Here is a 27,915-nt window from a genome sequence, read left to right as displayed (position 1 = left end):
GTCTCAAGGATTTGGCAATCCTTCTAAGAAGCTTTTGGCTCGAAGCTGAATATGAGCACCGCGTTTCACCCACAGACCGACGGTCAAAGCGAGCGGACGATTCAGATGTGGGAGGACATGCTGAGAGCATGTGTTATGGATTTGGGCGGTAGCTGGGATAAGCATTTACCCCTGGTTGAGTTTTCATAACAGCTACCATACCAGTATTGGTGCCGCGCCATTCGAAGTTTTATATGGGCGCAAGTGCAGATCACCGCTCTGTTGGTCTGACGCTGGTGATAGACAGCTGGTTGGTCCTGATGTAGTCCAAGAAACCACTGATAAGATTGCACAGATCTGAGATCGCATCAGAGCGGCTCGTGACCGTCAGAAAGCCTACGCGGATCGAAATAGGAAACCTCTAGAGTTGAGGTAGGTGATATGGTTTTGTTGAAGGTATCACCCTGGAAGGGTGTGGCACGCTTTGGGAAGCGTGGGAAGTTGAATCCGCGATATATTAGTCCGTTCAGAATTTTGGAAAGAATTGGGACCGTAGCATACAAGTTGGACCTACCTGCCGAACTGAATGGTGTTCACGATACATTTCATGTATCCAATCTGAAGAAAAAGTCCAACACAAGATACCGTTGTCATTCCTACCGACGAAATTCATGTTGACGACACGCTCCACTTCGTTGAAGAACCCGTTGAGGTCACGGATTGGAAAGTGAACAAGACCCGCCGGAGCAGTTTCAGGCTCGTCAAAGTTCGTTGGAATGCCCCCCATGGTCCTGAATTCACCTGGGAGCGTGAGGACCGAATGAAAGAAAAATACCCCCATCTATTTCCCAAGAACCCTGCTTCTACAAGCAGAACTTAAATTTCGGGACGAAATTTTTCTAACGGGGGGAGAATGTGACAACCCTCACTAAACCAGGTATCCGCACGATTTAATTAATAATTAATTACTGCTTGATTACTGTGCTTAACTGAAATTACTGATAAACTGCTACTTGACTGTTGATACTTGTACATATCTGCATCATACTTTGAATTCCGTCACTACGTTATTTACATGCTGAACTCTAGTGACAAACATGATGCACAAAAGCACAGTAGCACTATGAACGGATAACCCATTGAACATGCTGATAAAGCCAGCATCAGGCAGACACTGCCTCTAAGGGCCTGTATGAGCCAGAAATATTTTACTACACCCATAGTGAGTGTAGGGATACAAGGGTTGTAGAACTGCGTCTCTAGGAATAAGTTACAATGACTGGATGCGCCTAAAACGTACACTGAGCACAAAACACAGCACTTTAATTAACATTTCAGCCTCTGGCTAACTAATAAAGTGCCAAAACATGGAGGAAATATTCCTGACACTTTGGGAAATAAGTTGTGTCACTAAAAATATTATTAACGACACTTAAAAGCTTTATTAAGCGCTTTAACGGATTACTATCCAACCGATCAACCGGACTTTACCCGGAACATAAAAGTCTTGCCATAAATATTATTGGTCTTTTTCTGAGCCAGTTAGGGTCCCTGAACACCCTAACACCCGCTTTAAAGCACAACACATAACTAACTAAGTTAATCCCTAAACTAACTTGGTTTAACCTAACTAATACTTAACATCTAGTTGGAATCGAACTAGGGACCCCCCCCCCCTGGGCCGATCGGTCACTATGTGACCAAGACTTGTACAACCTTTGATTATTTTATTCTATTATGTTTAATATCTATGGAACATTAAAACCACTGGATCAAGAACTTGCTTAAGTCTATAAGTAATCAACTTAACACACAAGATCATTCACTCCAAGCTTCACAACACAAAACTCTCTCTCTTGCTCTACATAGCTCACGGCCGAACACCCTCTTGCACACCCCACCCACTTTCGATTTTGATCATCACATTTCAATCACCTACAAGTGTTAAGGGTCGCATACGAGGAGTCTTGGAGCTAACGGAAGGAGAAGGACCTCTCTACCTAGCTTTTATCCACCTCTTTTTCGCATAGAATCTTCCCTAGCCTTGAGCTAGAGGTATAATGCTTAGAACTCGTACTCGAACTAATCTAAGGTGGTTAATAAGATATATGATGATTAAAACTCGGAATCTTGCATTGTGAAGCATTAAAGTCTACTAAAATGCAAGTATTGTTGGTTAAAAGATCATAAGTTGTGTAAATGATGTAGTAATTGAAATTTGTGGTTATCTAGGCCCGATCTATGTTGTGGTAGCTCGGATCACCATTTAACCCGGTTTGGTTAAGATCATGGATCTTGACATAAGCTTGTTTTGAACGGTACAAGGGTTAAAAGGTGAAACTCTACCACACGAGAAACATGAACTTGTGTAAAAGTATTTTTACTTGTAAAATAGTGATTAAAACGGGCGGATCTACGTATGTACAAATGGTATTTTCATAGAACCAAGCGTCTAGAAAATAATGTTTTCTAAAAGACGGATATTACACTAACAAGTATGATTTTTACAAACCACAAGTGTATAAACACTGGTGAAATGAAAAGTTTCGACAAAATAACAATCTTTGTGAAAGATGACGGGAAGTTGTAAAGATGGATTTATTCTAAAAACGAGGTTTTTACGAGATTAAGCTACTTTATATAAAAATCCACAAAATATAATGGGATTTACACTATAATTTCGGAAAAACCACAACTTCATGTGATTATGCAATTTACATACTTGTCGACTAGTTTGATGTGTCGGAAATTGTTGATTGAATAAAGAAGTTGTTGAAATGATTTTGTAAAAGAAAATGATACGCTTGAAAGCGTGGCCACCTCCAGTTACAGGGGAAACTCTGGCGAAATTTTTTCTAAAACCTAACACTTAGAATTATGTACAAGTGTTAGAATTATTTTTGACATGTTTTCAAAATATATTTCGCCACGACCTTATTTACAAATATTCGGAGGTGGGATTTTCACAAAGCTAAACGCGATAAATATATATTTGGTAAATATATTTTCACAACACTGTTTATGATTATTTTGTGAAAAAAATACACAAATATTATTTTAAGAGTAAAAATAATATTTACAAACGTTGACGAATCCAAAATAATACGAACGCTTCCACGATAAACATATAAGTTACAACGGTAATTATTATTACCACTCGAACGATAAAAACGTAACTTACGCATTATGCGGAAATAATTACGAACACGTATTCTATCAACGTATTATTTTTGGGAGTGTTATGTGAAGTGAAAATATAATATTTTTGAGAAAAATACTTATATTTTGGAATTGGAAATAAATATATTAAGTGAGACTTAATGGTGTAATTCGAATGCACATGTATTAAATCCCCCATCCTTGGGAAGGAGATTAACTACCAAGTATATACGAGAAGTAAACACGAAATAGTTGTCTAACTAATTCCCAAAAACTCAAACTATAAAGCTAAGGCACGGCCGTCCGTCTAATAGAATTAGCACATGTAGGTCGTTGCACAACTGCCTGATTTGGAGTACTTGGTAGAGACGCACCGACGGTGAGTTCATGTCCCCCTTTTCTCTTAACTGTTTTCAGTTTTCTAAACTGCGGGGGTGAAATACTTGTTACTATGATTACGAATATTTCTTACATGGTATTGTCAGCTAAGGAAGGAACTGTTAGATTATGTGATTTGGGTAGGTGAAACCTTAAGAACATTAGTCCTCGTAGTACGATCGAGGGATACAAGTGATAGGCCTATTTGAGCATAACAAACCCCACCCATGCGCCCTAAGGTTGGACCATGTGGTGACTTTGTCTTAACACCACCCATGCGCCCGCAGGTTGGACCATGTGGTGACCTTGTCGTAACACCACCCATGCGCCCGCAGGTTGGACCATGTGGTGACCTTGTCGTAACACCACCCATGCGCCCGCAGGTTGGACCATGTGGTGACCTTGTCGTAACACCACCCATGCGCCCGCAGGTTGGACCATGTGGTGACCTTGTCGTAACACCACCCATGCGCCGCAGGTTGGACCATGTGGTGACCTTGTCCTATCCCCCCCATGGGCCCGCAGGTTGGACCATGTGGTTACACATTAACTGATATGTTTCCTTATTTGCTTTCATACCAGAGTTTACAAAATATTCACACTTACAATGGTTATAAAGGTTTATTCGCGCGCACATACTAAACACATGAACTCGCTCAACATTATTGTTGATTTTTCAACTTACATGTATTTCAGGGAATTAAAGGATCTGGCACGGTATGGTACGTTTTCCCGCTGCACTAGTTTTCGAGGTCATCCGGGGTTTAGGGAATGTGACTCTTTCCTGGACAAGTCACAGTCCTTAAACTGTGTTTATGTTTTGTTTGTTTGTTGAACAAGATTATGGTTGTTAGGGTGTAATCCCGTTAAAACAATGGTATTGTATTTGGTTTTCAAAACTTAATGGATGATCTTGCATGTTTTTAATTCATATAGCTTTGTTATGACTAAGCTATGGTATTAAGAAGTCACACCAAAATTAACCACGCTTCCGCAAAGCCAGGGTGTGACACGAAAAACGTCGCAAAATACTCGAAGTGCATGGCGGATCGAACAGGAAGCATCCTGATCGAACAGGCCAGCCGATCGGCTAGCATCTTGCCAGCCGATCGAGCAGCCCACTCGATCGGAGTTCCCAGCCGATCGGCTTCCACTTTCCTCTTTTGGAAGCCTATAAATAGGGCTGTCATTGTCATACTTTCCATTTTTGGAAAGCTCTGACCGAACCAGCCATCTTCTTTACCTTTTCTCAGATTTCTCTCAATCCCGGTAAGTTTTCACTCTAATTCTTGTACGTTTCTGATCATTACTTGATTCTACACCTTTCTATCTTTCAAAACTTGGATTCTAACCGTGAAATCACCAAGATCTAAGTGTTCTTGGGTGATGTCATCATGGTGTTCTTGAAGAACATCATGTCTTGGCCTCATTCCACTATGATTAGCTTAGACCTAACCGATTTCCACATAAACAAGTTAAGATCCATCATAGATCTAAACATTTTCATAATGTAAAGGATTGAAAGAAGGATTCCAACTTTCTTTCAACTCTTTTACACTCAATGCTTTCAAACCGATAGAAACGGAGCTTGAACCGGCTAACTAATCATTCAAACGGATAAAAGGTTCAAGATTCGTGTTTTATGAACAAGGTTCACCGATTTCGGATTAAACTCTAAACCGACATTCCGAACCGTTCACCGGCCGGACTTGGGTGATTCCTGTCCAAGCCGGAGAGACGGGTAAGAACGAAGGTATCATAGTTCAACTCGTTATCAAACTACCTCGATATAATGGCAAGTAACCAGATGACCAAGTGTTAGACGAAGGGCCGACCAGGTCAGAAATGCTGGCCGAACGGCTAGGCTGTTCGAACAGCCCAGCCGATCGGACACACCAGCCGATCGGCTAGCACATGGCGTCCCACTTTCCCAAGCTTTTGAAGTCTAGTATTGACGAAGTAATATTCAATCGAATAGGTCACTCTATTGGTAAACATTACTGCTCGGATCATGAGATACTATGCTTCAACACTTAACCATTTTCACAACTTGATCGTAGTAGAGAATGCCAGCCGATCGAACAGACTGTTCGATCGAGTGACATTCAGTTGGGGACTAACTTTGAAGCTCCTAACCGATCGAGTGAGCTAGCCGATCGAGTGAGCTAGCCGATCGAACGAACCATTCGATCGAACGACTTGAAAGGTAGGAACACTTCAGTGTTCTCAAATACTGCAACAAAAACTTCAAAAGTTCAAATCCTCTAACACAAACACACTAGAGGAAGAAACAATCTACTCAAATGGTTCAGCCGATCGAGCCAACCGGCCGATCGAACAGGACTGCCCAATTGGATATACCAGCCGATCGAACAAGCCGTCCGATCGAACCAGCCGTTCGATTGACCAGCCCATTCGATCCATCCATACTTGTTTACTTTTCCGCGTTACTTATCGTTATGCTATCGAACTATTCAGGCTAATCTTACTCTCAGCGCTCCCTTCAATCCACAATCAATCACTGTGAGTATACTCGATCCCTTTTTGCTTTTAGCACTTTTGGGTGTTACATACGTTACCTATCAAATCACAATCAGAAACAAACTATTTGAACGCTAACCAAATTGCATGTGCTATTTGACTAAATGAATGCTGTTTATTATGTTTACACGTGGAGTGCTATCTACCTGCCTTAGCAACATAGTACTATAGTTTGGACTCAGCACCCGTTCACACGGGGGTTGTTAAGGACAATTACTTGCATGGATTACGGTGGTAATCATGTATTGCGAACCGTCTCGGACGGTCAACCCGCAGTCGTTGGTATCGATGGTCCCATGTCGATAATTAACATGCATCGTTTTCCTCTGTGTACGTGCCTGGTTATGCATAAACTATTCGAACTCTATATGCTATTACTAAACTTGTGTGCTCACCTTTACATTTTATGTATTGACTTTATTTTAACGTATGTGACAGGTAATTAGGATGCTTACTTGCTAGGAAAGCGAGGCAATAATAAAGCTTTAGAGCCCATCTAGCAGTTGTAGGTCGTAGCCTACCTAGGGGTCTCTAGAAGCGAATAAACTATAGCCATGGAGCCGTTGGATTTGTTCGATCAAGCATCTATGGCATTAGTTGTCTGTAGATCTTGTCCGGACGAGTCTTAATGACTCTGGGCAGTACTTTTAAACATTTGGTCTGTAATAATTTGAATCTGAGTTGTCGAAACAGTACTGCTTGTTTAGTTGTATTCTATGATAACTTGTTTATTTATTTGGGATACGGTATGGGACGTATCACTTAACTGAATTTGTAATAATAGTTGTTTTGGAAACTTCTGGACAATCTGTTTCGCTCAGTGCCGCGCCTCGATGATTCCGCCATCGGTTGGGGTGTGACACTAATGGCGGCGGTTTCGCGCCGTTCTACTAGGAGGTCCAGGCCTTCCCGCAGGAGCCTGTCATTGTCATCATTAGTTGTTAGGCGCCTGAGTGAAGGTAGCCCTACTTACGTGGGTATCATTGCCTCTGTGCTAAAGGTTAGGCTGAAGGGGGTTTCGTTGTTGCTTGTCTTGGGCATGGTTCGATGTGCCCAGAGCACATTTGGCTATTCTTCTACCCAAGAACTTCCCTCGTAGCCTAACCTTCTTTTGATTCCATCCAGAAGACTTATATTTTCCCTCTCCACTTGGCCGTTTCCTTGGGGGTGTGCAACCGATGTAAAGATTTTTTGAATTTGAAGCTCTGCACACCAATCTTGTAGGACCTTATCTGTGAATTGTGTTCCATTGTCACTTACAAGATATAGTGGCAATCCAAAACGGCAGACTATATGTTCCCATAGGAATTTCTTGGTGTTTTTAGCAGTTATCTTGGCCAAGGGCTTTGCTTCGACCCATTTGGTGAAATAGTCGATTGCCACGATTAAGTACTTTAGCTTCCCTGGGGCCAGCGAGAATGGTCCCACGATATCGACCGCCCACTTTTGGAAAGGCCATGCTGCTGTAACGGGAATCAAGTTGTTTTTAGGGCGGAGTATCTGAGGGGCATACTTTTGACAGCTGCGGTATTTTCTTAGCTCGTCTACCGCGTCTCCGTGCATCACAGGCCAATAGTATCCGGCATTTTGGATATTGGCAACAACTGCCCGCGGTCCGGCGTGAATGCCGCATATACCAGCGTGTATTTCTTGGATCAGATACTTAGCTTCCGCTGGGGATACACACCGCAATAGCGGTCCCAAATATGACTTCCTGTATAGGACGCCATTGTTTACCTCATATTGTAACGCCTTGTTTTGTATCTTCTGGGCTTCTCCTCTGGCAGGAGGTAACTCCCCTTTTGTGGGGAATTTTAGAATAGGAGTGTACCAGCAAGGTTCTTCTGCTGTGACGGCGGACACTTCCCGGGATTCAATGGAAGGTGCCTGTAGCGTTTCCACCTTCACTTCCTTTTCCATGCCCGAAGTAGCCAGCTTGCTTAGGGCGTCAGCTATTTTATTTTTTTCCCCAAGGGACGTGATTGAGTGTGACGTTGTCAAAAGAAGCTATAAGTTCCTTGGTTTTAGCCAAGTATTTTGCCATCGTCACATCTTTGGTTTTATAAGTTTCGTTCACCTGGTTGTTGACCAGTAAAGAGTCAATATATGCATCGACCAATGTTGCTCCCATAGACTGGGCCATTCGCAGACCTGCTAACAGCGCTTCATACTATACGTCGTTGTTGGAGTATTCAAAGTCAAAACGCATGGCGTACATCAATCTTATCTCATCCGGGCTTATTAGCATGAGGCTCGCCCTGGATCCTTTTCCACTGGAAGACCCATCTGTGTATAACTTCTAGGTCTGCTTGTGTAACACCCCGAAAACGCGTTTGGTAATCAAACCACGTTAATACTAAAAGACGGGTAAAGTACCATTAGTGGTAAAATTTACCCAGTGAATATTAGGATTTTAAATTAATAAACCTAATATTAAATAAAAGTTATATAAAGGCTTTTGTTAAAAATAAAGTTTATAGGAAGCCCGAGTTAACGGGACTTAAAATAAACTTAGTCATAAATTCCCCAAATCCACTAAGTTAACTAGGAATGTTTAACCTAGTTAATAAATGGGAACGTTGCTATTAAAATAAATAGGTTGTGGCCTACTTAATAAGGAATCAAACACGAGGGGTTAAAGTGGGATAACCTGAAAGGTTATTTAAACAAATCAAAACACAAACACACACATACGTGTGTGTTCTAGATCGAGCAGGGAGGTTCCACAGGAGCCAAAACCCTAGTCTCCCACAAATCCATCAGATTGAAGGGCCAAACGAAGCCCAAAATCACAACCGAACGTAAGTTAAAGATCACCCGAACAAGAGGATCATAAGGTATGTAAAATTTTGATGATTTGTGAAGTTGTGAAATTTGGATAATCATCATAATCGCGAATTATGTATGGATTAGATTAGCTGTGGCTAAATTAATGATGTATACTTGCTTAGGAACTAAACCCTAAGTGAAAATCATACATAACATGCTATGAATTGAAAGATTGAATGATTTATCACACTAGGTTAAGTGGGTTTTAATCATATGACAAAATTGATGATATGACTATGATTAGAATCATCATATGTGATTGTAATAAGGAAATACTTGAACAAATTATGTGTTTGAGCATGTACTCATACTTACTAAGGATATGGGTTTAGTATGATATGATAAGAATTGATGATATGTTCATGTTAATGATGTTTAATATCATCAAGCGTTAAGTCGATAACGTATAGTTACAAGAACTTGGTAATTAAGTAAATAAAACAGTAACATAGGAATGATGTTTACCGGATGATTGGCTAATTAATTAAATGAGTAGTTGAGCTACTTCGTGTAATTAATTATGTCAATAGGCAGTTGACTTTAAAAAGTCAAACTGACCTTTTATATGATCGAATGATGATTTCCACATAAAGATCGTAGGATGGAATAGTCGTGAATGATTATGACTAGTCTAACCATCTTACAACTTACCATGATAGTTGACGCTTGACAAGCTAGGTGAAAGCTTGGGAAGGAAGCGGGTCAAACAAATCAAGAATGAAGGAAAAGCATAATCTGGATGCTAGGTAAGTAAAGCTTACACTCTATTTATTTAATACCTATTGATTTTATAGGTTCTGAATAATATAAAGTCTTGTTTGAATTCTGATGTTCCGACACAACATGTGCGGTTTGGAACAAAAGACAATAAAGATAAACCATGGTCAATGGTTAAAAAGAGCTAATATGGTTATTTAGTCATGAAAGGACTAATAAATAATGAGTTTTGAAAAATTACCATATAAGATAAACTAATACAAATAATAAAGGTAAAACGGTAATTCGATCACTCGTTGACGATTACCGTTAGTTTTGAAAGCCACTTTATGGCGAAAGTCATAAGGGGTCAAAAGCATTTAGAAATGGTTTATAAGTAAAATGAACATACGGTGTAAACTGGAGCGAGTCATTGACGGGTGGTCCGTAGGACAACCCTTAAAAGGTCTAAATGTACGCACATTCCATGCTTTATTCAGTTAATTGCTTGAACTTGGTAACCACTCTATGTTTGATTATGCAGGTGCTAAAGTGCTTAAGATGCGGGACTTATGATATTTGAATGGATGTGGGAAGATGGCACCGTTAAGAGGTGAAGAAATCAAGCTGTAGTGAAGAAATAGGAAGACAAGTACACTCAGCACCGTAACCTACGGCTGAGGGCCGTAGGTTACGGCCCCAACCTTTGCATCAAAAGTTCTGCCGTAAAACAGGAGAGGCTTGCCGTAAAGAACCACTCAGAGCCGTAACCTACGGCTGGGGGCTGTAGGTTACGGCACCCTATGTTGACCTTGGAGCTGCTGACAGCCGTAACCTACGGCTGGGGGCCGTAGGTTACGCCTCCGACTGATCTTATTTTGTAACTTGCACATTTATTGGTCATTTGATGGGGTTTTATGGAGACTTATGATTGTTTTTCGGTTACTACTTGAGGAGAACGAGATTGGGAGTATATTAGAGGCTCTTGGGAGTGAAGAACATCATCTTATCTTCTATCTTTCATCTAGACTTGGTTGTTGTGATTGTGTTGAACAATTTCATCTTATTTTGCTACAATGTTTGTTCATTCCATGTGTGGCTAAACACTTTATGGTCATCTTAGGTGGAAGGTTTATGAAAACTATTGTGTTTGTTTTATATTTCTAGAATGATGAATTAAACTTATGTTTTGTTTATCATGGTGTGTTATTATTTGTTTGTAAATTGTTGATGTTTACAATTATTCTTCTTTGAAACCATACGTTCTTGGTGCCATTGGCAATCGAGATATCATGGGTAGAATTAGGATTGGGTAAGGGTCAATTGGTCATCGGGTAACAACCTCACCTTCTAGGAATATGAGTACTTAGTTCCCTTTTATCACAACAAGTAATTTCATATGAACTATGTCTATGTAGTTCTTTCTAGTAAATGATAGCACAATTGTTGAAACAAAACCGGAAGCTTAGGATGGTCATTTGTCTCTAATCTGTTTACAACCAACTCTTTTCTCTTGAATTTTAATTAGTTTAATTTAGTCTAAAACCAATTCACTCACATAAACTCTTGAATCTTATCTTTCTTGCAATTAGATTAATTTAGTTAAATTAGATAAACTCTCAAATAACACATTTTCCACAAACTCCCTGTGTTCGATACCCACTTACCGCTATCTATTTAGTTGTATTTGTATTAAATTTGATTGTAACCACGACATCACGTCAGTCATGTAGATGAGATGATAGTAAATATCATCTTGCAAAGATAAACAGTCATTTAGACTAAACGGGTCAAAAGGTGAAAATATCACCCTTTGACGATATCGACTAATGACTTTGTCAAGTGTATGATTACAGGAATATATATCGAATGGAAATTTGCATCGCTATTAATTAGCGTTTATTAAGAAAAGCATTAAATGGGTCAATATGTTGATCCGAGCCAGGTATGTATGATAGGTTAACTACTCATTTAGAACGTCAGGTTCAATGAGAGTTAAGTGAAGTTGAAAATGAATATTCGGTTATCTTATAGGTAAACTGAATAATTTAAGTTATAATCATGGTGTTTTAGAAACCTAATGGTTTCTAAACAAGATTATGGTTAAAAGGTCGGATTTTGGGGTCAAACAAGTATTAAAAGTCCTTCGTCGTTAAAGAAGGACTAAAATTGACTAAAACGCCCTTGTAAGCTAAATCGAGCAAATGACCCTTAAAGGTTGTTTGGAAATGACTTATATGATGAAATAAATACTTTGAATAAGTATAAAAGGTGAAAAATGTAAAATATTGGTCAAATGACTCCAGAAGAGTCTTTGCCGTAAAATAATGATCTGAATGGTAAAACTCAGAATATATAAATCACCACAATGAATCCACCACAAATATAGTTGTGGTAGGAGATCATTTGATAAGAAATGTGGACATATGCATTTAGAAACGAACGAAAGCAATTCGTGCTTAAAATATGCTTAAATACCCTTAATGGGTCAAAATAAGCATATGAGCGAAAAGGGGTTTAAGAAGGTATATGAACCTGTAATTGGAACCTAATATGATAAACATCATTGAATTAAATAGGTTCATGAGAAATAGCGGTCAAACAAACTTTTTTGTTTGATAAATGCACGAACGGGTCGAATAATTTGGAAAACCCCTACTGTTCAGTGAACACTCCTACTGTACAGTGAATACTTCTACTGTACAGTGAAAACTCCTACTATTCAGTAAAAACCCCTACTATTTAATGAACATTCCTACTCGTTTAGACATGTTTTAAGCCTATATGACTTAACTCATTTCATATTTTATGAAATGTAGGTACTATTTGAGTTACCGGATGACGATCAAGCTAAATGAAGAACCGAACACATAAAGAACAACGCTTCCGCGAAATAATTCGGCGTCACGTTTTAAACGAGGAATGTTTTATAAAATGTGGAAATGTTTTATTTCTTAAAATGTTTTGACGAACTTGTATTTTTAGTGTATGGTTAACCGTAAATACACTATTATAGTCGAAATTTATATAATAATCGTATAATTGGACTAAGGGTCTTACAGCCTGGCTGTGCTAGAATCGAGTATGTCATTGACCACGGGTCTTGTATCACTTCTCCATCGGGAATTTCAGCTAGGAAGTCGGCGATTACTTGCCCCTTGATTGTTGTTCGTTTCCGATATTCAATGTCTAGGGCTCCCAGCTCAATTGCCCATTTGGCCAACCTCCTAGAGATTTCTGGTTTGTGTAAGATTTGCTGTAGGGGATAGTTTGTTAAGATCTGCACGCGGTGCCCCTGGAAGTATCTTCGGAGACGCCGGGTAGCGTGGACTAATGCAAGTACCAGTTTTTCAAGTGTTGGATACCGCATTTCAGGTCCCGCTAGTACTCGGCTAATGTAGTATATGGGCGTTTGTTTGCCATCCCTTTCCACCATGAGAACTGTGCTTACAGCATTGTGGGCTGTCGCCAGGTACATCTTTAAAAGTTCCTCTAGGTATGGCGCTGTCAAAATAGGTAGCTTTTCAATGAACCGCTTCATGTCTTGTAAGGCCTCTTCTGCTTCACTGGTCCATTTGAAGTTTTTCTTGTTGAGGCAGTCTTTCAACGTCTTTATAAATGGCAAAGATCTCTCGGCGTGTCTTGCCAGGAACGTGTTTATGGCCACTAAATGCCCATTCAGTGCTTGTTCCTCTTTTAAAGTTCTGGGAGAGGGCATTCGCGTTATAGCGGCTAACTTTTCCATGTTAGCTTTAAAGCCATCCCGGGTGACCACTACCCCCAAGAACTTACCTTCTTCTACCCCGAATGAACACTTTTTGGGGTTGATTTTAATGTTGTATTCTCTCAACTTTTGGAAGGTTTCCTCGATGTCTTCAAGCATTTGTTTTTCCTCCCTGCTCTTGATCACTAGGTCATCAACATAAACCTCCAAATTTCTGCCAATTTGCTTCTCAAAGGCATTGTCCATGAGACGTTGATAAGTGGCCCCAGCATTTCGTAGACCAAAAGGCATTTTGGTGTCGCAAAAGATGTTTATATCAGTGTGAAACGCTATTTTTTCTTCGTCTTCTCTTGACATCTTGATCTGGTGGTAACTCTTATAGGTGTCTAAGAAACACTTGTACCAATAAGGGACTAAAGAGTCAACCTTGAAATCCATCTCGAGTAGCGGATAAGCGTCTTTAGGGTAGGCCTTGTTCAAATCTTTGAAGTCAATGCACATCCGCCATGTGCCATCTGGTTTTTTGACCATAACGGGGTTTGATACCCATGTATGATATTTAGTTTCCCGGAGGATTACAGCTTCAACCAGTTTTCGTACTTCTTTTACTACTGCTTCTTTTCGATCCGGGGCCATGCTACGCTTTCCTTGGGCCACTGGCTTGATGCCTGGGAGCATAGCTAACCTGTGTTCTGCCTTATCCCGGGGTATCCCGGTCATATCAGAGTGTTCAAAAGCAAAGATATCGGCGTTCCTCCTTAGCAATTGTTTCAAGTTGTTTTTAACCTCAGGAGAGAGGCCGTCTCCTATTGTAACTGTTTGCTCAGGATGGCGTGTGCTCAAAACCCACCTTTATGGGCCGATGATACCGGTAGGTCCTTAACGGCATCTTTTAGTATCTAAAACTTCACCTAACTTGTCCCGGTAAATTGTTGCGATCCCCCGCGGGGTGGGGAACTTCATGAACCCACGCGCCGTGGAGACGACAACGTCTAGTTTTCCCAGTGTAAACCTTCCAATTATCACATTGTGGTAGGATTCGGCACGTACCACAAGAAATGTGAGGAGTATGGTTCTTTCGCGAGGGGCGTGTCCGAATGTTACAGGAAAGGTTATTTGACCAATTGGGTCAACTTTTTCTCCAGTGAACCCCTTAATAGGGGCTTGTACTGATTCGAGAAGCTTCTTGTCTTCCGGTTGCATCCTGTTGAAACAGTGTTCGTAGATTATGTCTTCAGAGCTTCCGGTGTCCAACAGGATCCTTCTCATGTTGTAATCGCCTACTGCGGCGGATATGATGAGGGGGTCAATGGTGAGGTGTAAATCCTCAACACATGGTTCGACCGTTATGGTTGCAAGCATCCAGGGCTCGAGCGTGGAGAAACTCCGCTTTGCTCCCTTTCCCTTATCAGCGTAAACCATGTTCAATTCCCGATGTCTCTTGCCCGCACCTTTGTCAGTGTCTTCCTTGTTAGGGAGCGGACCCTGCTTTATATCCCGAACCAGGTGAGCCAACTTACCCGCCTTCACGAAGTATTCGATTTGCTTCTTCAACTGATAGCAATCGTTGGTATCATGGCCACGGCCCTTGTGATATTCACAGTATTTGCTGGTGTCTTTGTTGGGCGCGTCTTTCAATGGCTTGGGAGGGTTGAATTTCAGGTTCTCAGAAGCCAGGATTTCTGCCGGCGTTTTACTCAGGTTAGGGTATTCAGACCTTGACTTGGAGGAGGATTCGTTTCTTAAATATGAGCTCCTGGACCTGTCGTATCGTGAGTCTGACCTGTCACTTTTCTGGAATCTATCTCCTCTGTTTTTGCCCTTAGAGTTTCGCTGCTCCCTGTCCTCTTGGCTTTTTTGTGCCTCCTTTTTCTTGTTAGCAGCATGACTGGCCGCCACAGTCTTTTCTTGTGTGACATACACTTTGGCTATTCTCAGGATTTGTCTATGGTGGAGGGCACACTATCCCTTCCATACAGTGTCCTTAATAGCTCGTCATCGTTTACTCCTTGTAGGAAAGCACTGCCGGCCAAATCGTTTGTTATACCTGGGATTGCCAAAATTTCTTTGTTAAATCTGACGATGAAACTCTCCACTGTCTCATTGTCTCGCCGACGAATATGGAGGAGTTCGTTACGATCTTTTGTGTGTCGCCTCTGTTGACTGAATTGTAGCTGGAACTTGGTTACTAAATCTTCAAAACTGTCAATTTCTCCCACAGGAAGACTATCCCACCATACTCGTGCCGCCCCTACCAGCGTTTGAACAAACATCTTGCACCAGAGAGGCATGGGCCAACAGGCTACCACTCCTGCGCTTTTGAACAAATTAAGGTAGTCAGCAGGATCACTCAAACCATCATATTTGCCCACTTTCTAGGGCATCTTAGGTTTCTCCTTGATCGGGGCTTCAGCAATTCTTCTTGTAAATTTGGACCTGAAAGTAGCGTCCGCAGGCTTGTAAGGCCTGGTAAGGTCGTCATCTTCCATGTTGATGGGCTGTACTTGTTGAGTCACCCCGCCCTAGCTTATCCCCTGGGTGACAGGGGGTTGGGCTGTGGTGATGTTGAGCGTGGAGCTGGGACCCCTCGTTTGGAGAAAAATGAGGTCTTGATCTGGGTGACAGGGGGTTGGGCTCCGCCGTAGGCGGGGATTGACCGTAAGTTGGCTGTGAAATTGGGAAAGACCACCAGGGTGGCATGTAGGCCGCGTATAGCGGCTGCTGAGCATAACTGTGCGCTGTCATCTGAGGTGAATACGTCTGGTTGTTGTACGGGGGTAGGTACCCGTAAGGAGGTGCATAATAGTATCCTAGGAAATAAGCTTGATTCCCAGGTGTGACTGGAGCATTCATAATTCCAGCAGGCATGATTACTGGTTGATGGGGGTGGCGTAGACAACGCTGCTGTAAGCGCCGCCGTATAAAGCGGTGGCATAGCGTGCGTGATAGGCGGCTGATAATACTGGGCCATGCACATCTGCTGTGTAAGGTTGCCTGGACCCACGGATGTGATAACGGGCATGGTGTTGTGACGTATAGTCTGTGCACTTGTCGTCGATGCTGGGGTAGAAACAGTGGTGGTTGTGGTTGTTGTAGCCACCGGTCGTAACTGCCATTAGGTGTATGCAAGGGGGTCCGCGGCTGCCGTCCCAGAGGGAGTAACTGAGGCGTTTGCGAACCCCGGTGGTGCTTTTGCTTCAAACTCCAGGTCCAAAGACCTGGTTATGGCGGGTGAAGCCGGCATAGAGGTAACCACCGAACTCGTTGCCAGCGACGGATTACTGGTTATCACCGCTTGGTTTGGTGTTGTTGCAGTGTTCTGATCGCTTGCCATTGGGTCTAAGTTCACAGATGTTACCGAATGGTCCCACAGATGGCGCCAATGAAGAAACACTAACCTGAACGGTAGGCTCCGACTAGGACTTCAACTCTTGGCAATCTGAACAGCTGACTGCAAAACAGAACACCGTTAGGACTCGTTACAGGAATGGGGTTATTCCTGTAACCACCCTCTAGCATGAGAATAAGTATCGGTTTGGGAGTAAAGAATATATATATATATATATATATATATATAGAGAGAGAGAGAGAGAGAGAGTAAACGAGAGCAGAATGTCTATACCTTTGATGTTTACCTCCATTTATAGTTTACCATTAGGGTTTCCTCTAACTTAGGATGGGCTCCGATAAGTTAGGGATTTGCATGATCTTCCCAAAAGATTGGGGATTTGGTTACGTGGTTTATCCATGCAGAATGGAACATTCTAGAATAAACATGTGTAATTATATATTTATAATAAAATAATAGGTACTGATCGGGTCGGGTTAGCCGTTTCGGGTCATACCTCGTCACACAACATCCAATCAAGTTCCGCCACGTCATCGAGCTTTATTCCATCACTAGTGATGGATTTTAGTGGAAATGCCTATCACTCAGCACACAAATATCTACCATTGAAAAACAACCGAACATGTGCAGCATCACAAATATCTTCAAGCGTGACTATGGCTATGTGTGGCTATGTCAATGTGTTATAAGTTGCAGTGGTGATGGTGTATCACAGAGAAGAACGCGTGATGAATAAGTGACCACGGGTTAGTGTAACACCCCAAATTCCGTACGACATGTTAAAATGTTTAAGTTCAATACCCTAGTGAAAAGAAATGGTAAATATAAAATTTTACCATTATTAAAGTTTATAGCATTTGACAAATCTAAAATATTATAACTAGGCATGGAAGTTTATTAAGTTAGTATGAAACTATGAAGAAGTGTCATGTTCTAATTGTAACACCCCAAAAATGAAAAACACGATAAATAATGATAAAACTTAATATGATCGAGAATTTATGATAATATGTGTAACGCCCCATAAATCGGTTAATATTAAAATAAATGAAAGTGAACAAATAAACTAACTTAGTTGACGGGATATGATAAGATATAAGTTAATGTTGGAAAGATGCTTGAATTAGATATTTATTAAACTTGGAGGGGTGTAATGTGAAAGCTTTATTAATTAGGGAATTAAAAGGTAGAAACCCAAAAACACACCCCTGGGTGCGTTCCTGGGATCGATCGAACAGAAGAACAGGGTGAAAACCCTTGCCATTGCTAATCTACTCAATTGATCAAGAAATTCAAGTCTAGTCAGTTGCATGTCTCAAGTTTATCGATTATCTATGCATACATAGTGAAAGGGTAAGTTTAATTTCTTGAAAAGATGAATTTTAGAGTAAGGGGTTAAACCCAAATGCGAATTCTTGTATCTATTGTGGGAAATCCTAGTTAGAATTGCTTCCTAGAACAGAAATTTTGTTGATTTTAGGTTGCATGAAAGGATTATAGCAAAAACCCACTTGTTAAGAAGTTAGTAAGGGTTTGATGATTATGAGAAATCATAAAACTAGGAAGTTAGTGTATAAGCTTGTTGTAATACTTGAATAATGAATGAAATTGATATAGAATGATGTAGCTAGGTGAAATTGAATGAATGAAATTGTTGTGTGATGATTAACTAGTAAGAATATGCTTTTTAGACTTGTACCATGTACCTTAACTATGATGCCTACCAAGTGTTTGATGAAATGCTTAAGAGATGAATTTAGGAGTAACTTGGAAAAAAATGGTAGAACGAAGTAGATGAACTAAATGAATGAATGAATGTTGTAATGTAGGCGTGAAGGAAGAAGGTACAAGCATTAGGAAAACGGAAGGCACGCAAGACCGAGGTATGTTCCGTTGCATACAAATCTTTGTTAAATTCTCTTTTTACTTAACTTGATGTAGAACTATCCTTGTATGACAATCGTGGTAAATAGCAAGTAAATAACAAATCCTTTGTGGATTTGGGTATGCTAACGAAAGTTGTGTTAAGCTATACATTTTGACCGATTTAAATTAAATCGTGTCAAGTAGAGATGAATGCCATCCGTTTGAACGGATAGCTTCGAATGCCATAATGAATGTTGAAAGCTTAATCCGTTATGCGGATAGAATGAAGAGTAATGTTGAAAGCAAATAACCCAATTAAACGGGTCGAACGTGTATGCTTAACTCTCAACGAGAGTGTTTATGCCAAACCCAATTAAACGGGTCGAACGTGTATGCTTAACTCTCAACGAGAGTGTTTATGCCAAACCCAATTAAACGGGTCAAACGTGTATGCTTAACTCTCAATGAGAGTGTTTATTCCAAACCCAATTAAACGGGTCGAACGTGTATGCTTAACTCTCAATGAGAGTGTTTATGCTAAACCCAATTATTTGGGTAGTCGAATGCGTAAAAAGAATGAAAGTTCTTGTATGGATGGAGTTAAAACGAAAGAATTATGATTTAATAAATGTGATAACTAACCCTTAACATTTGGTTGTTAATGTAGGTAAAACTCCACTTTAGGCGATTTGGAGATATGGAGCGAGCACGTGTCCATGCCTTATTATACCAAGCGCTTCCGCTAGTTATATGCACACTTTTGGGTCCATGTCTTGTTATTTTGTTTAATCTTGTTAGAAGTCATATACTTAAAAACTTGTTGTCTTCGTTTTGGGAAGTTTAAAGTTAAAATGGGCCGTAGATTGTCGTTAGTTTATTATGTTAAAAACAGGGGGGCATGTTCGTTTTACGAACGGGTCATGCCCAATTTTCGTAAGAATTTCGTTATGTATCAAATTTGGTATTTTGATGTCTTTAAATTATTTTTGTAAGTAAATTATTATTATTATGGAAAAGTGGACCTTACAAGTTGGTATCAGAGCCAAAGTTTGAGGGATTCGGGCAAAAGTCATAGTGCTCGAACTCAAACCGATGGCTCGTGTAAAAGTGTGCTCGCTCCGAGATCGCCAATGAGGTAAAACTTTCAGTTTTTGTTAAACACAAGTATGTATAGTGTGTTTATGATAAATATTTAAGTTAAGTATGCGAAATAGTAAAAATGGGAGTTAAACGTTGGGTTTTATCTGATCTGGCGTCGTACACAGGTGTGTCGTTAAGAGACACAGCTGTGTGGACCATTGATGCTTGTTGCTGAGATCAGGGTGTATAGCAAGGCTGACACAGCTGTGTGACATTGTACTCAGATAATCAACACAGCTGTGTCTGGGCAAAAATTTTCAGCATTTTAACAAAGGAAGGGCCGTCGCCGACGGGCTTCCATGCCGTCGCCGACGCCCCCTTAGTTCTGACGCCTTAATCGTCTGTCGACGGGCAAAAGTGGCCGACGCCACAATTCATGACCCGTCGCCGACGGGTGTAAGTCCGTCGCCGACGGCTTGTGGAATATCAATCCGCTGAAAATTTTATTTTTGTATTATTTTCGCGTTTCGAGTTACCGGATTGTCCGAAAGCCTATTTAAGTGTTCATGTAGAGTCCAAATAATGCCTAATAAGATATATCTAACGACAATTAGTGGTTACGATGGAAAGAGACTTGTAAAGGTCGAGAGTAATGTGTCGAAATGACACGAATGAATGCCAAAAGTCCAAAAAGTGGATAAAGTATGAAATGTAGGAATGCGAATGAAGTAAATACGGACTAATGAACTATGATGAATCGAGAGCTTATGAGTTATAATTTAAGTTCCCATACTCCTCAGAAATGCCCGTTTTATGTTCCTGTTAAGTATTAGAAGATGTAATAAGTTATGTAAAGTTATGTAGATCGTTGGCAATAAAGTAAGATTTATAAAAGTCGAATATAACGAATGTAATGGCATGAAATGAATGACGAATGCATAAAGTGGAGTTGGAATTCGTATGAAAATTCGGATGAATGTATGCTTTGAAATAATTATGCACTAGAGGCTTGTACCTTGTACATGAATGGTGTGATGTTTATGTATATTTAATGATTTGCTCTAGTATGATTAAGAGGCGAATATGTGCTAAATGTAAATCATACGAGCTAATTAGTAAAGGATATGTTCAAAATATGTTAGATAGATGTTCCGAATGAAATTTGCTAATTGTAGAATCATGGAGCAATAGCATGTGAAAATACGTGTATGTGAATATATATATGTATTGATTAGAGGATCACGTAAATGGTGCATGAAATCTTGTTATTTAAGTGGATTATGCAACGTGGGCTTCAATACGTTATCCGTGGACTACGGTGAGCATCCCAAATGTAATTTTTATCATTCCTTTAATGTTTATGGGCTTTAAATCGAAGTTTAGGTCCCAAGCCATTAATGTACTGGTATGTAAGTTGTATGCAAAATCTCGAACAAGTATGTAGGAAGGTATGCGTGTATGTAAATGTATGTATATATATATATGTATAAAGGTGCGTGTGAGTGTACGTATGTATGTAGAGATGCAGGAAGGTAGGTATGTATGTAGATGTGTGCGTATGCATGTAAGAATGTGTGTAAGCATAATTTAGATGCGTATAGTATTAACGTTACTAATTATATGCTTGAGGTTGGTATGAAAATAGAAGTTGTATTGTACTCAGTTTTGATCATATTAATGATTTGTGGTAAAACCCAATTGGAATTGTAAAATGGTGAAGATGTTAAATTGTGATTTTGTTGATGCATGAGATGTTACATGATAGTTTTGGTAGTTAGACGTGATGTGCAAGTTATGACAATGTGAATTGTTTGAATGTAATGGTTCATGAGATGAATTTGGGAGGAATATGCTTAGGAAACTTGTACATTATACTTAGAAAGTGGTACGCCCACCAAATGTTTGATAAAATGCTTAGGTGAGAATGGTAAGTGGAATTGTATGCTAACAATGGATAAATATATGAAGACAAATGATAATGATATAATAGATAATAGATCTGCATAAGAATGTGTGTTAGATGAATTGCCAATGGAAATTGGTTTGATAAGATAACATGGTAAGAAACATGAATTAGGATGTTGTAATAGATGATTGATTGTGTTGTGAACGATGAACGTTGAATTGTGTAGATATGGAACGAAGTAGTTAAATGAGTATTTTCATTATGAGCATATCATAAGCTTGTGACTAATGAAAGCACTTACATGTGGGAGCATGTGTATGTGAATGTATATGTGACGATGGTTAGGTGACTGTGTGGTTATAAGCCAATTACATCATGATTTTTGATATGTGTATATTGATGTCTTTATAGTCTCACATAACAACACGAATAAACAAGGTTAAGTCGTAAGTTATATGTTAACACTATTGATCTCTGAGAAACAACTAAGCGTCTATGCATAAGAAGCATGAATTGACTTAAGGTTGTAAAAGTAGGATTTTAGGGAATTGTATGGAACATGTTAAATCAATACGCGTACTATGAAGGACATGACGGAATATAAGAATTTGAAAGAATGGGAATCTGAGTATATGTCTTACGTTTGTCAGAATTGACTAACGAGAGAGTCAAATGTGAATTATGCGATCGGTAGGATCGTTAACACATACAATTGTTTATGCTAATAGTGATGGAATTACTAAAGGAAAGTAAGGATCTAGTAAGAAAGCGGAGTACATGCTTGATATGCCAAATTTAGAATGATTAGAAGGGATTGTATGGAAAATGTGAAAGATTAACGTTGAAGGAAGTTAGAATGAAAATACTAGAATGCGTAATTATTAGAGAGGTAGAATGTTACGTAAAGAAGGATTGCGTGGAATACTAAATAAAGAATATTTGAATGGAATGTTGCATAAAAGATATTTTGCCATAAGTAAACCTTGCAAGGAATATAAGATAGGATTTTGCTAAGATATGAAAAATTTACGACTAATGGAGTGAATGACTAAAAAAAAAATTTAATGGATCCTGCCCCTAGTCGGGCTAACTAGCGTATGTGAGGACTTATTTGAAGGTAAACCTCTAAAGAAATGTTCACGAATTAGAGTTTGTATACCCAGATTCATGGCTCGTGTTATAAGACGACCCTACGAGGTAGAGTGTAAACTAAATTATCGAAAGAAGGGTTGTACCAAGTTATATGTAACTCATACGTGGAATGAGATGGCATGTGTAATAAGCTTATAATCTCGTATCAACGAAACCTTAGTAAGTATATAGGTAAGAGTTAATCCATTGTGGTACATCGTTAAGAAATCGCCTTAGCATTACAATTATTAGAAGGAATTACGTATGTATGACGGCTATTGAATGTGATAACGACACCTCGAGTGTAATATGAGTTACTCAAATGTAAGTATTGATTACACGATCATATTGATGGCATGATTAAAGACTTATGTTGGCCCTTGTAACCTAGGGATAAATGGTAAAAGATTAGAGCAAGATAGTATATACATGATTTGTATAACCGTATACATTAAGTTGTGTGTAACCATGCACTTATGAGGAATCATCAATGAAAGAAATATTGGTCACGGGTAAAGATTATATGTAGGTATTGTAAATATATATATATATATACTTAGCAACTATTAAATGATGTATGATTTGTGACTTTATATAAATGAATATGAATGCACAAGTATGAATATTATGATAATTATTAATTCCTTAAGTAGATGTTAGAGGTATGCGGGAATGATTAACTTGACAGATAAGTTTTGAGAAATCAGCTCAAACAAATGAACAATGATCATAGAATGATGTAATAGGATAACACTGAATCATGCAAGGTTCATTTACCAGGTGTATTAGACAAGTTTTAGAGTAGTAATGACCGATTCATCATGATGGATGATCGAATGAAAGCATGGTGTCGAAGTTCGAGGTATGTAATTACGAAGGGATACTGTTAGACCAGTCAGAAGGTATGTATTGAGGTTTCGGGGACGCAACCTTCCTTAAGGGGGGTAGACTTGTAACACCCCAAATTCCGTACGACATGTTAAAATGTTTAAGTTCAATACCCTAGTGAAAAGAAATGGTAAATATAAAATTTTACCATTATTAAAGTTTATAGCATTTGACAAATCTAAAATATTATAACTAGGCATGGAAGTTTATTAAGTTAGTATGAAATTATGAAGAAGTGTCATGTTCTAATTGTAACACCCCAAAAATGAAAAACACGATAAATAATGATAAAACTTAATATGATCGAGAATTTATGATAATATGTGTAACGCCCCATAAATCGGTTAATATTAAAATAAATGAAAGTGAACAAATAAACTAACTTAGTTGACGGGATATGATAAGATATAAGTTAATGTTGGAAAGATGCTTGAATTAGATATTTATTAAACTTGGAGGGGTGTAATGTGAAAGCTTTATTAATTAGGGAATTAAAAGGTAGAAACCCAAAAAACACACCCCTGGGTGCGTTCCTGGGATCGATCGAACAGAAGAACAGGGTGAAAACCCTTGCCATTGCTAATCTACTCAATTGATCAAGAAATTCAAGTCTAGTCAGTTGCATGTCTCATGTTTATCGATTATCTATGCATACATAGTGAAAGGGTAAGTTTAATTTCTTGAAAAGATGAATTTTAGAGTAAGGGGTTAAACCCAAATGCGAATTCTTGTATCTATTGTGGGAAATCCTAGTTAGAATTGCTTCCTAGAACAGAAATTTTGTTGATTTTAGGTTGCATGAAAGGATTATAGCAAAAACCCACTTGTTAAGAAGTTAGTAAGGGTTTGATGATTATGAGAAATCATAAAACTAGGAAGTTAGTGTATAAGCTTGTTGTGATACTTGAATAATGAATGAAATTGATATAGAATGATGTAGCTAGGTGAAATTGAATGAATGAAATTGTTGTGTGATGATTAACTAGTAAGAATATGCTTTTTAGACTTGTACCATGTACCTTAACTATGATGCCTACCAAGTGTTTGATGAAATGCTTAAGAGATGAATTTAGGAGTAACTTGGAAAAAAATGGTAGAACGAAGTAGATGAACTAAATGAATGAATGAATGTTGTAATGTAGGCGTGAAGGAAGAAGGTACAAGCATTAGGAAAACGGAAGGCACGCAAGACCGAGGTATGTTCCGTTGCATACAAATCTTTGTTAAATTCTCTTTTTACTTAACTTGATGTAGAACTATCCTTGTATGACAATCGTGGTAAATAGCAAGTAAATAACAAATCCTTTGTGGATTTGGGTATGCTAACGAAAGTTGTGTTAAGCTATACATTTTGACCGATTTAAATTAAATCGTGTCAAGTAGAGATGAATGCCATCCGTTTGAACGGATAGCTTCGAATGCCATAATGAATGTTGAAAGCTTAATCCGTTATGCGGATAGAATGAAGAGTAATGTTGAAAGCAAATAACCCAATTAAACGGGTCGAACGTGTATGCTTAACTCTCAACGAGAGTGTTTATGCCAAACCCAATTAAACGGGTCGAACGTGTATGCTTAACTCTCAACGAGAGTGTTTATGCCAAACCCAATTAAACGGGTCAAACGTGTATGCTTAACTCTCAATGAGAGTGTTTATTCCAAACCCAATTAAACGGGTCGAACGTGTATGCTTAACTCTCAATGAGAGTGTTTATGCTAAACCCAATTATTTGGGTAGTCGAATGCGTAAAAAGAATGAAAGTTCTTGTATGGATGGAGTTAAAACGAAAGAATTATGATTTAATAAATGTGATAACTAACCCTTAACATTTGGTTGTTAATGTAGGTAAAACTCCACTTTAGGCGATTTGGAGATATGGAGCGAGCACGTGTCCATGCCTTATTATACCAAGCGCTTCCGCTAGTTATATGCACACTTTTGGGTCCATGTCTTGTTATTTTGTTTAATCTTGTTAGAAGTCATATACTTAAAAACTTGTTGTCTTCGTTTTGGGAAGTTTAAAGTTAAAATGGGCCGTAGATTGTCGTTAGTTTATTATGTTAAAAACAGGGGGGCATGTTCGTTTTACGAACGGGTCATGTCCAATTTTCGTAAGAATTTCTTTATGTATCAAATTTGGTATTTTGATGTCTTTAAATTATTTTTGTAAGTAAATTATTATTATTATGGAAAAGTGGACCTTACAGTTAGGATATTGGAAAGCAAGCCAGGTACACGTAGTATGTGAACAATTAATGACAACTTATTAAGACATTAATTTCGTGGTCACGTGGGGAAAAAGGCACCTATCACCCCATCACTAAAAAAACAACTTGTTTTCTCATATCTCCACCTAATTCTATCATTAGTGGGCAGGAAATTTTTAATAATTTAGGCCCTACTATATATAAAATATTCGGTTCATAGCGGCTTGAATTGGATCGAGTCATGTAAAACAAAACAACATCAAATTAAATTAATAGAATCATCAAAAGCAAATCAAACGTCATTACAAAGATACTTAAAGTTGTGTCCTACGAGTTTTATTTTTTGATATCTATCCAAAATATTATATAGAGAGACCTTCCTAAAAAACGAAACCCTTGTTTTACTTGATTCTAATAACATAAATAAATAAAGATTCAAATAAAACAACATAAGCAATAAAAAAAACATCAACAAACATATAAAGATCAACCCTTATCTACTTCCCTATATCTCTATTTCTCCTAAACATTCAATTTAGCGAGGCATGCATTATTGATTTTTTTTTAAGACCACCCGTAGTGGGGTGGTTTTTGGCGTTTTTCTCCAAAAAAATGCCCAATCACGCTTGTAAACCTCCCCCTGGGCGTTTCTTTTTTCAAAAAAAAAACCTGAAGCGTGCTTTATAAAACGCCTTCTTCCTTTTGTTTGGCCAATAGTTTTCTTTTTGATGTTTTTTTATTTAATTCTATTACACCCCTGTTAATATAATGTCTCACATCCCCACTACACCCCTTTTAACATAATGTCCCACAATATTCACATGCTGACAGGACCGCCACACAGCGCAAAACGACCAAGGGTCTTCTCCCTCCCACTACGCATGGTCTAATGGCAAATGTTACCCCTACTATAAATTACATCAATAATGACTAAATTACACCAATAATGGCAAATGTTTGTAATTTTGTTTATTGATTTGGGTCACAGGGTAGGTTCCCAAAACTTTATATTTGACTATATATAAGTTTTTAATATAAACTATTACATCATTTAAAAAATTATATAATATTCTATAATACTAGGTACATTCATTCAAACAAGATACCTCAATCCAAGACATGTGCTTAAAAGTCTGAGGTAAAATTTATCAAAAAAGATCGTAAAGGCATAATTTTATGCTTTCTTTTGTTATTTTATAAGCGTGCAATAAGGTTTTATAAAAAAATCCTTCATGAATAAATTGTTTTTAAAACAAGCTAGATAGAGGGCTTAAGGTTCTTTTTTTCTTTCTAAAGTAGCTAAATAGAGCATGGACCCTTTTGGGACCATGTGTTAGGTACATCTATCTATGTGAATAGTTAATGACAAGTTATTAAGACATTAATTTTGTTTATCGGTCACGTGGGGAAAAGGCACCTATCACCTCCATTGCTAAAAAAACAATCAATCACAACTTGTTTTTTTATTCCTCCACCTAATTCTATCATTAGTTCACTGACGGACCTAGAAATTCTTTTCAAGTGGTGTGGAAAACTTTTAAGGATTTTAGGCCCCTACTGTATAAAAAAATCGGTTCATGGCGGGTCGGATCGGTCAGGTCATGTAAAACGAAACAACATCAAACTAAAATTCATATAATCATCAAAAACAAATCAAACATCATTACAAAGATACTTAAAGTTGTGTCCTACGAGACCTTCCTAAACAACGAAACTCTAGTTTTACTTGATTCTAATAACATAAATAAACAAAGATTCAAATAAAACAACATAATTAATAATAAAAAATTTAAAAAACCTTCAACAAACACATAAAGATCAACCGTTATCTATTTCCCTATATCTCTGTTTCTCCTAAACATTCAATAAACAATAAAACAACCATCATAAAACATACCTTACTCGTTTTACATGAGAATTCCAGCGAAAAACGGACCAGTGGTAACTGGAATTCAGGATTTCCTATGAAGAAAAGGATGTCGCCGAACTGGACGCCAGGTCGTGCGTCGCTGGGTTTTTTGGGGGGAATTGCAATAGTTAGACAATGGGTGATTGGGTGTAATGGGTGATTTTACTAATTTTTTGATATTTTTGGGTTGGGTTCAGCTTGGGTTAATAAAACTGGGTTATATGGCTTAAACTTTTAAGATTAGTATTATAATTAATGGTAATGTAATTTTT

At 38.6% G+C, this 27,915-nt stretch overlaps 1 protein-coding gene and 2 long non-coding RNA genes across 3 annotated transcripts; 2 read left to right on the top strand and 1 right to left on the bottom strand.

Annotated features, from left to right (window-relative positions):
• Positions 1-14,185: 14,185 nt before the first annotated feature.
• Positions 14,186-16,328, bottom strand: LOC110876791. Its single transcript, XM_035977129.1, has 2 exons — positions 16,181-16,328; positions 14,186-14,988 (listed from the first exon to the last, which is right to left on the bottom strand). Exons 1-2 carry the CDS (start codon positions 16,326-16,328, stop codon positions 14,186-14,188), a joined length of 951 nt encoding a protein of 316 aa, XP_035833022.1.
• A 1,540-nt stretch (positions 16,329-17,868) lies between these two features.
• LOC110874970 lies at positions 17,869-19,501 on the top strand. The gene is made up of 3 exons (XR_002556394.1): positions 17,869-18,008; positions 18,485-18,538; positions 19,189-19,501. It is a non-coding gene; the product is annotated as an uncharacterized LOC110874970 (long non-coding RNA).
• A 4,556-nt stretch (positions 19,502-24,057) lies between these two features.
• LOC110874971 lies at positions 24,058-25,662 on the top strand. Its single transcript, XR_002556395.1, has 3 exons — positions 24,058-24,192; positions 24,669-24,722; positions 25,373-25,662. It is a non-coding gene; the product is annotated as an uncharacterized LOC110874971 (long non-coding RNA).
• Positions 25,663-27,915: the final 2,253 nt, after the last annotated feature.

This window comes from Helianthus annuus, chromosome 9 (genome assembly GCF_002127325.2).
Source record: "Helianthus annuus cultivar XRQ/B chromosome 9, HanXRQr2.0-SUNRISE, whole genome shotgun sequence".
Lineage (NCBI taxonomy): Eukaryota > Viridiplantae > Streptophyta > Magnoliopsida > Asterales > Asteraceae > Helianthus > Helianthus annuus.
This window is presented reverse-complemented; position numbering and strand designations above follow the sequence as displayed.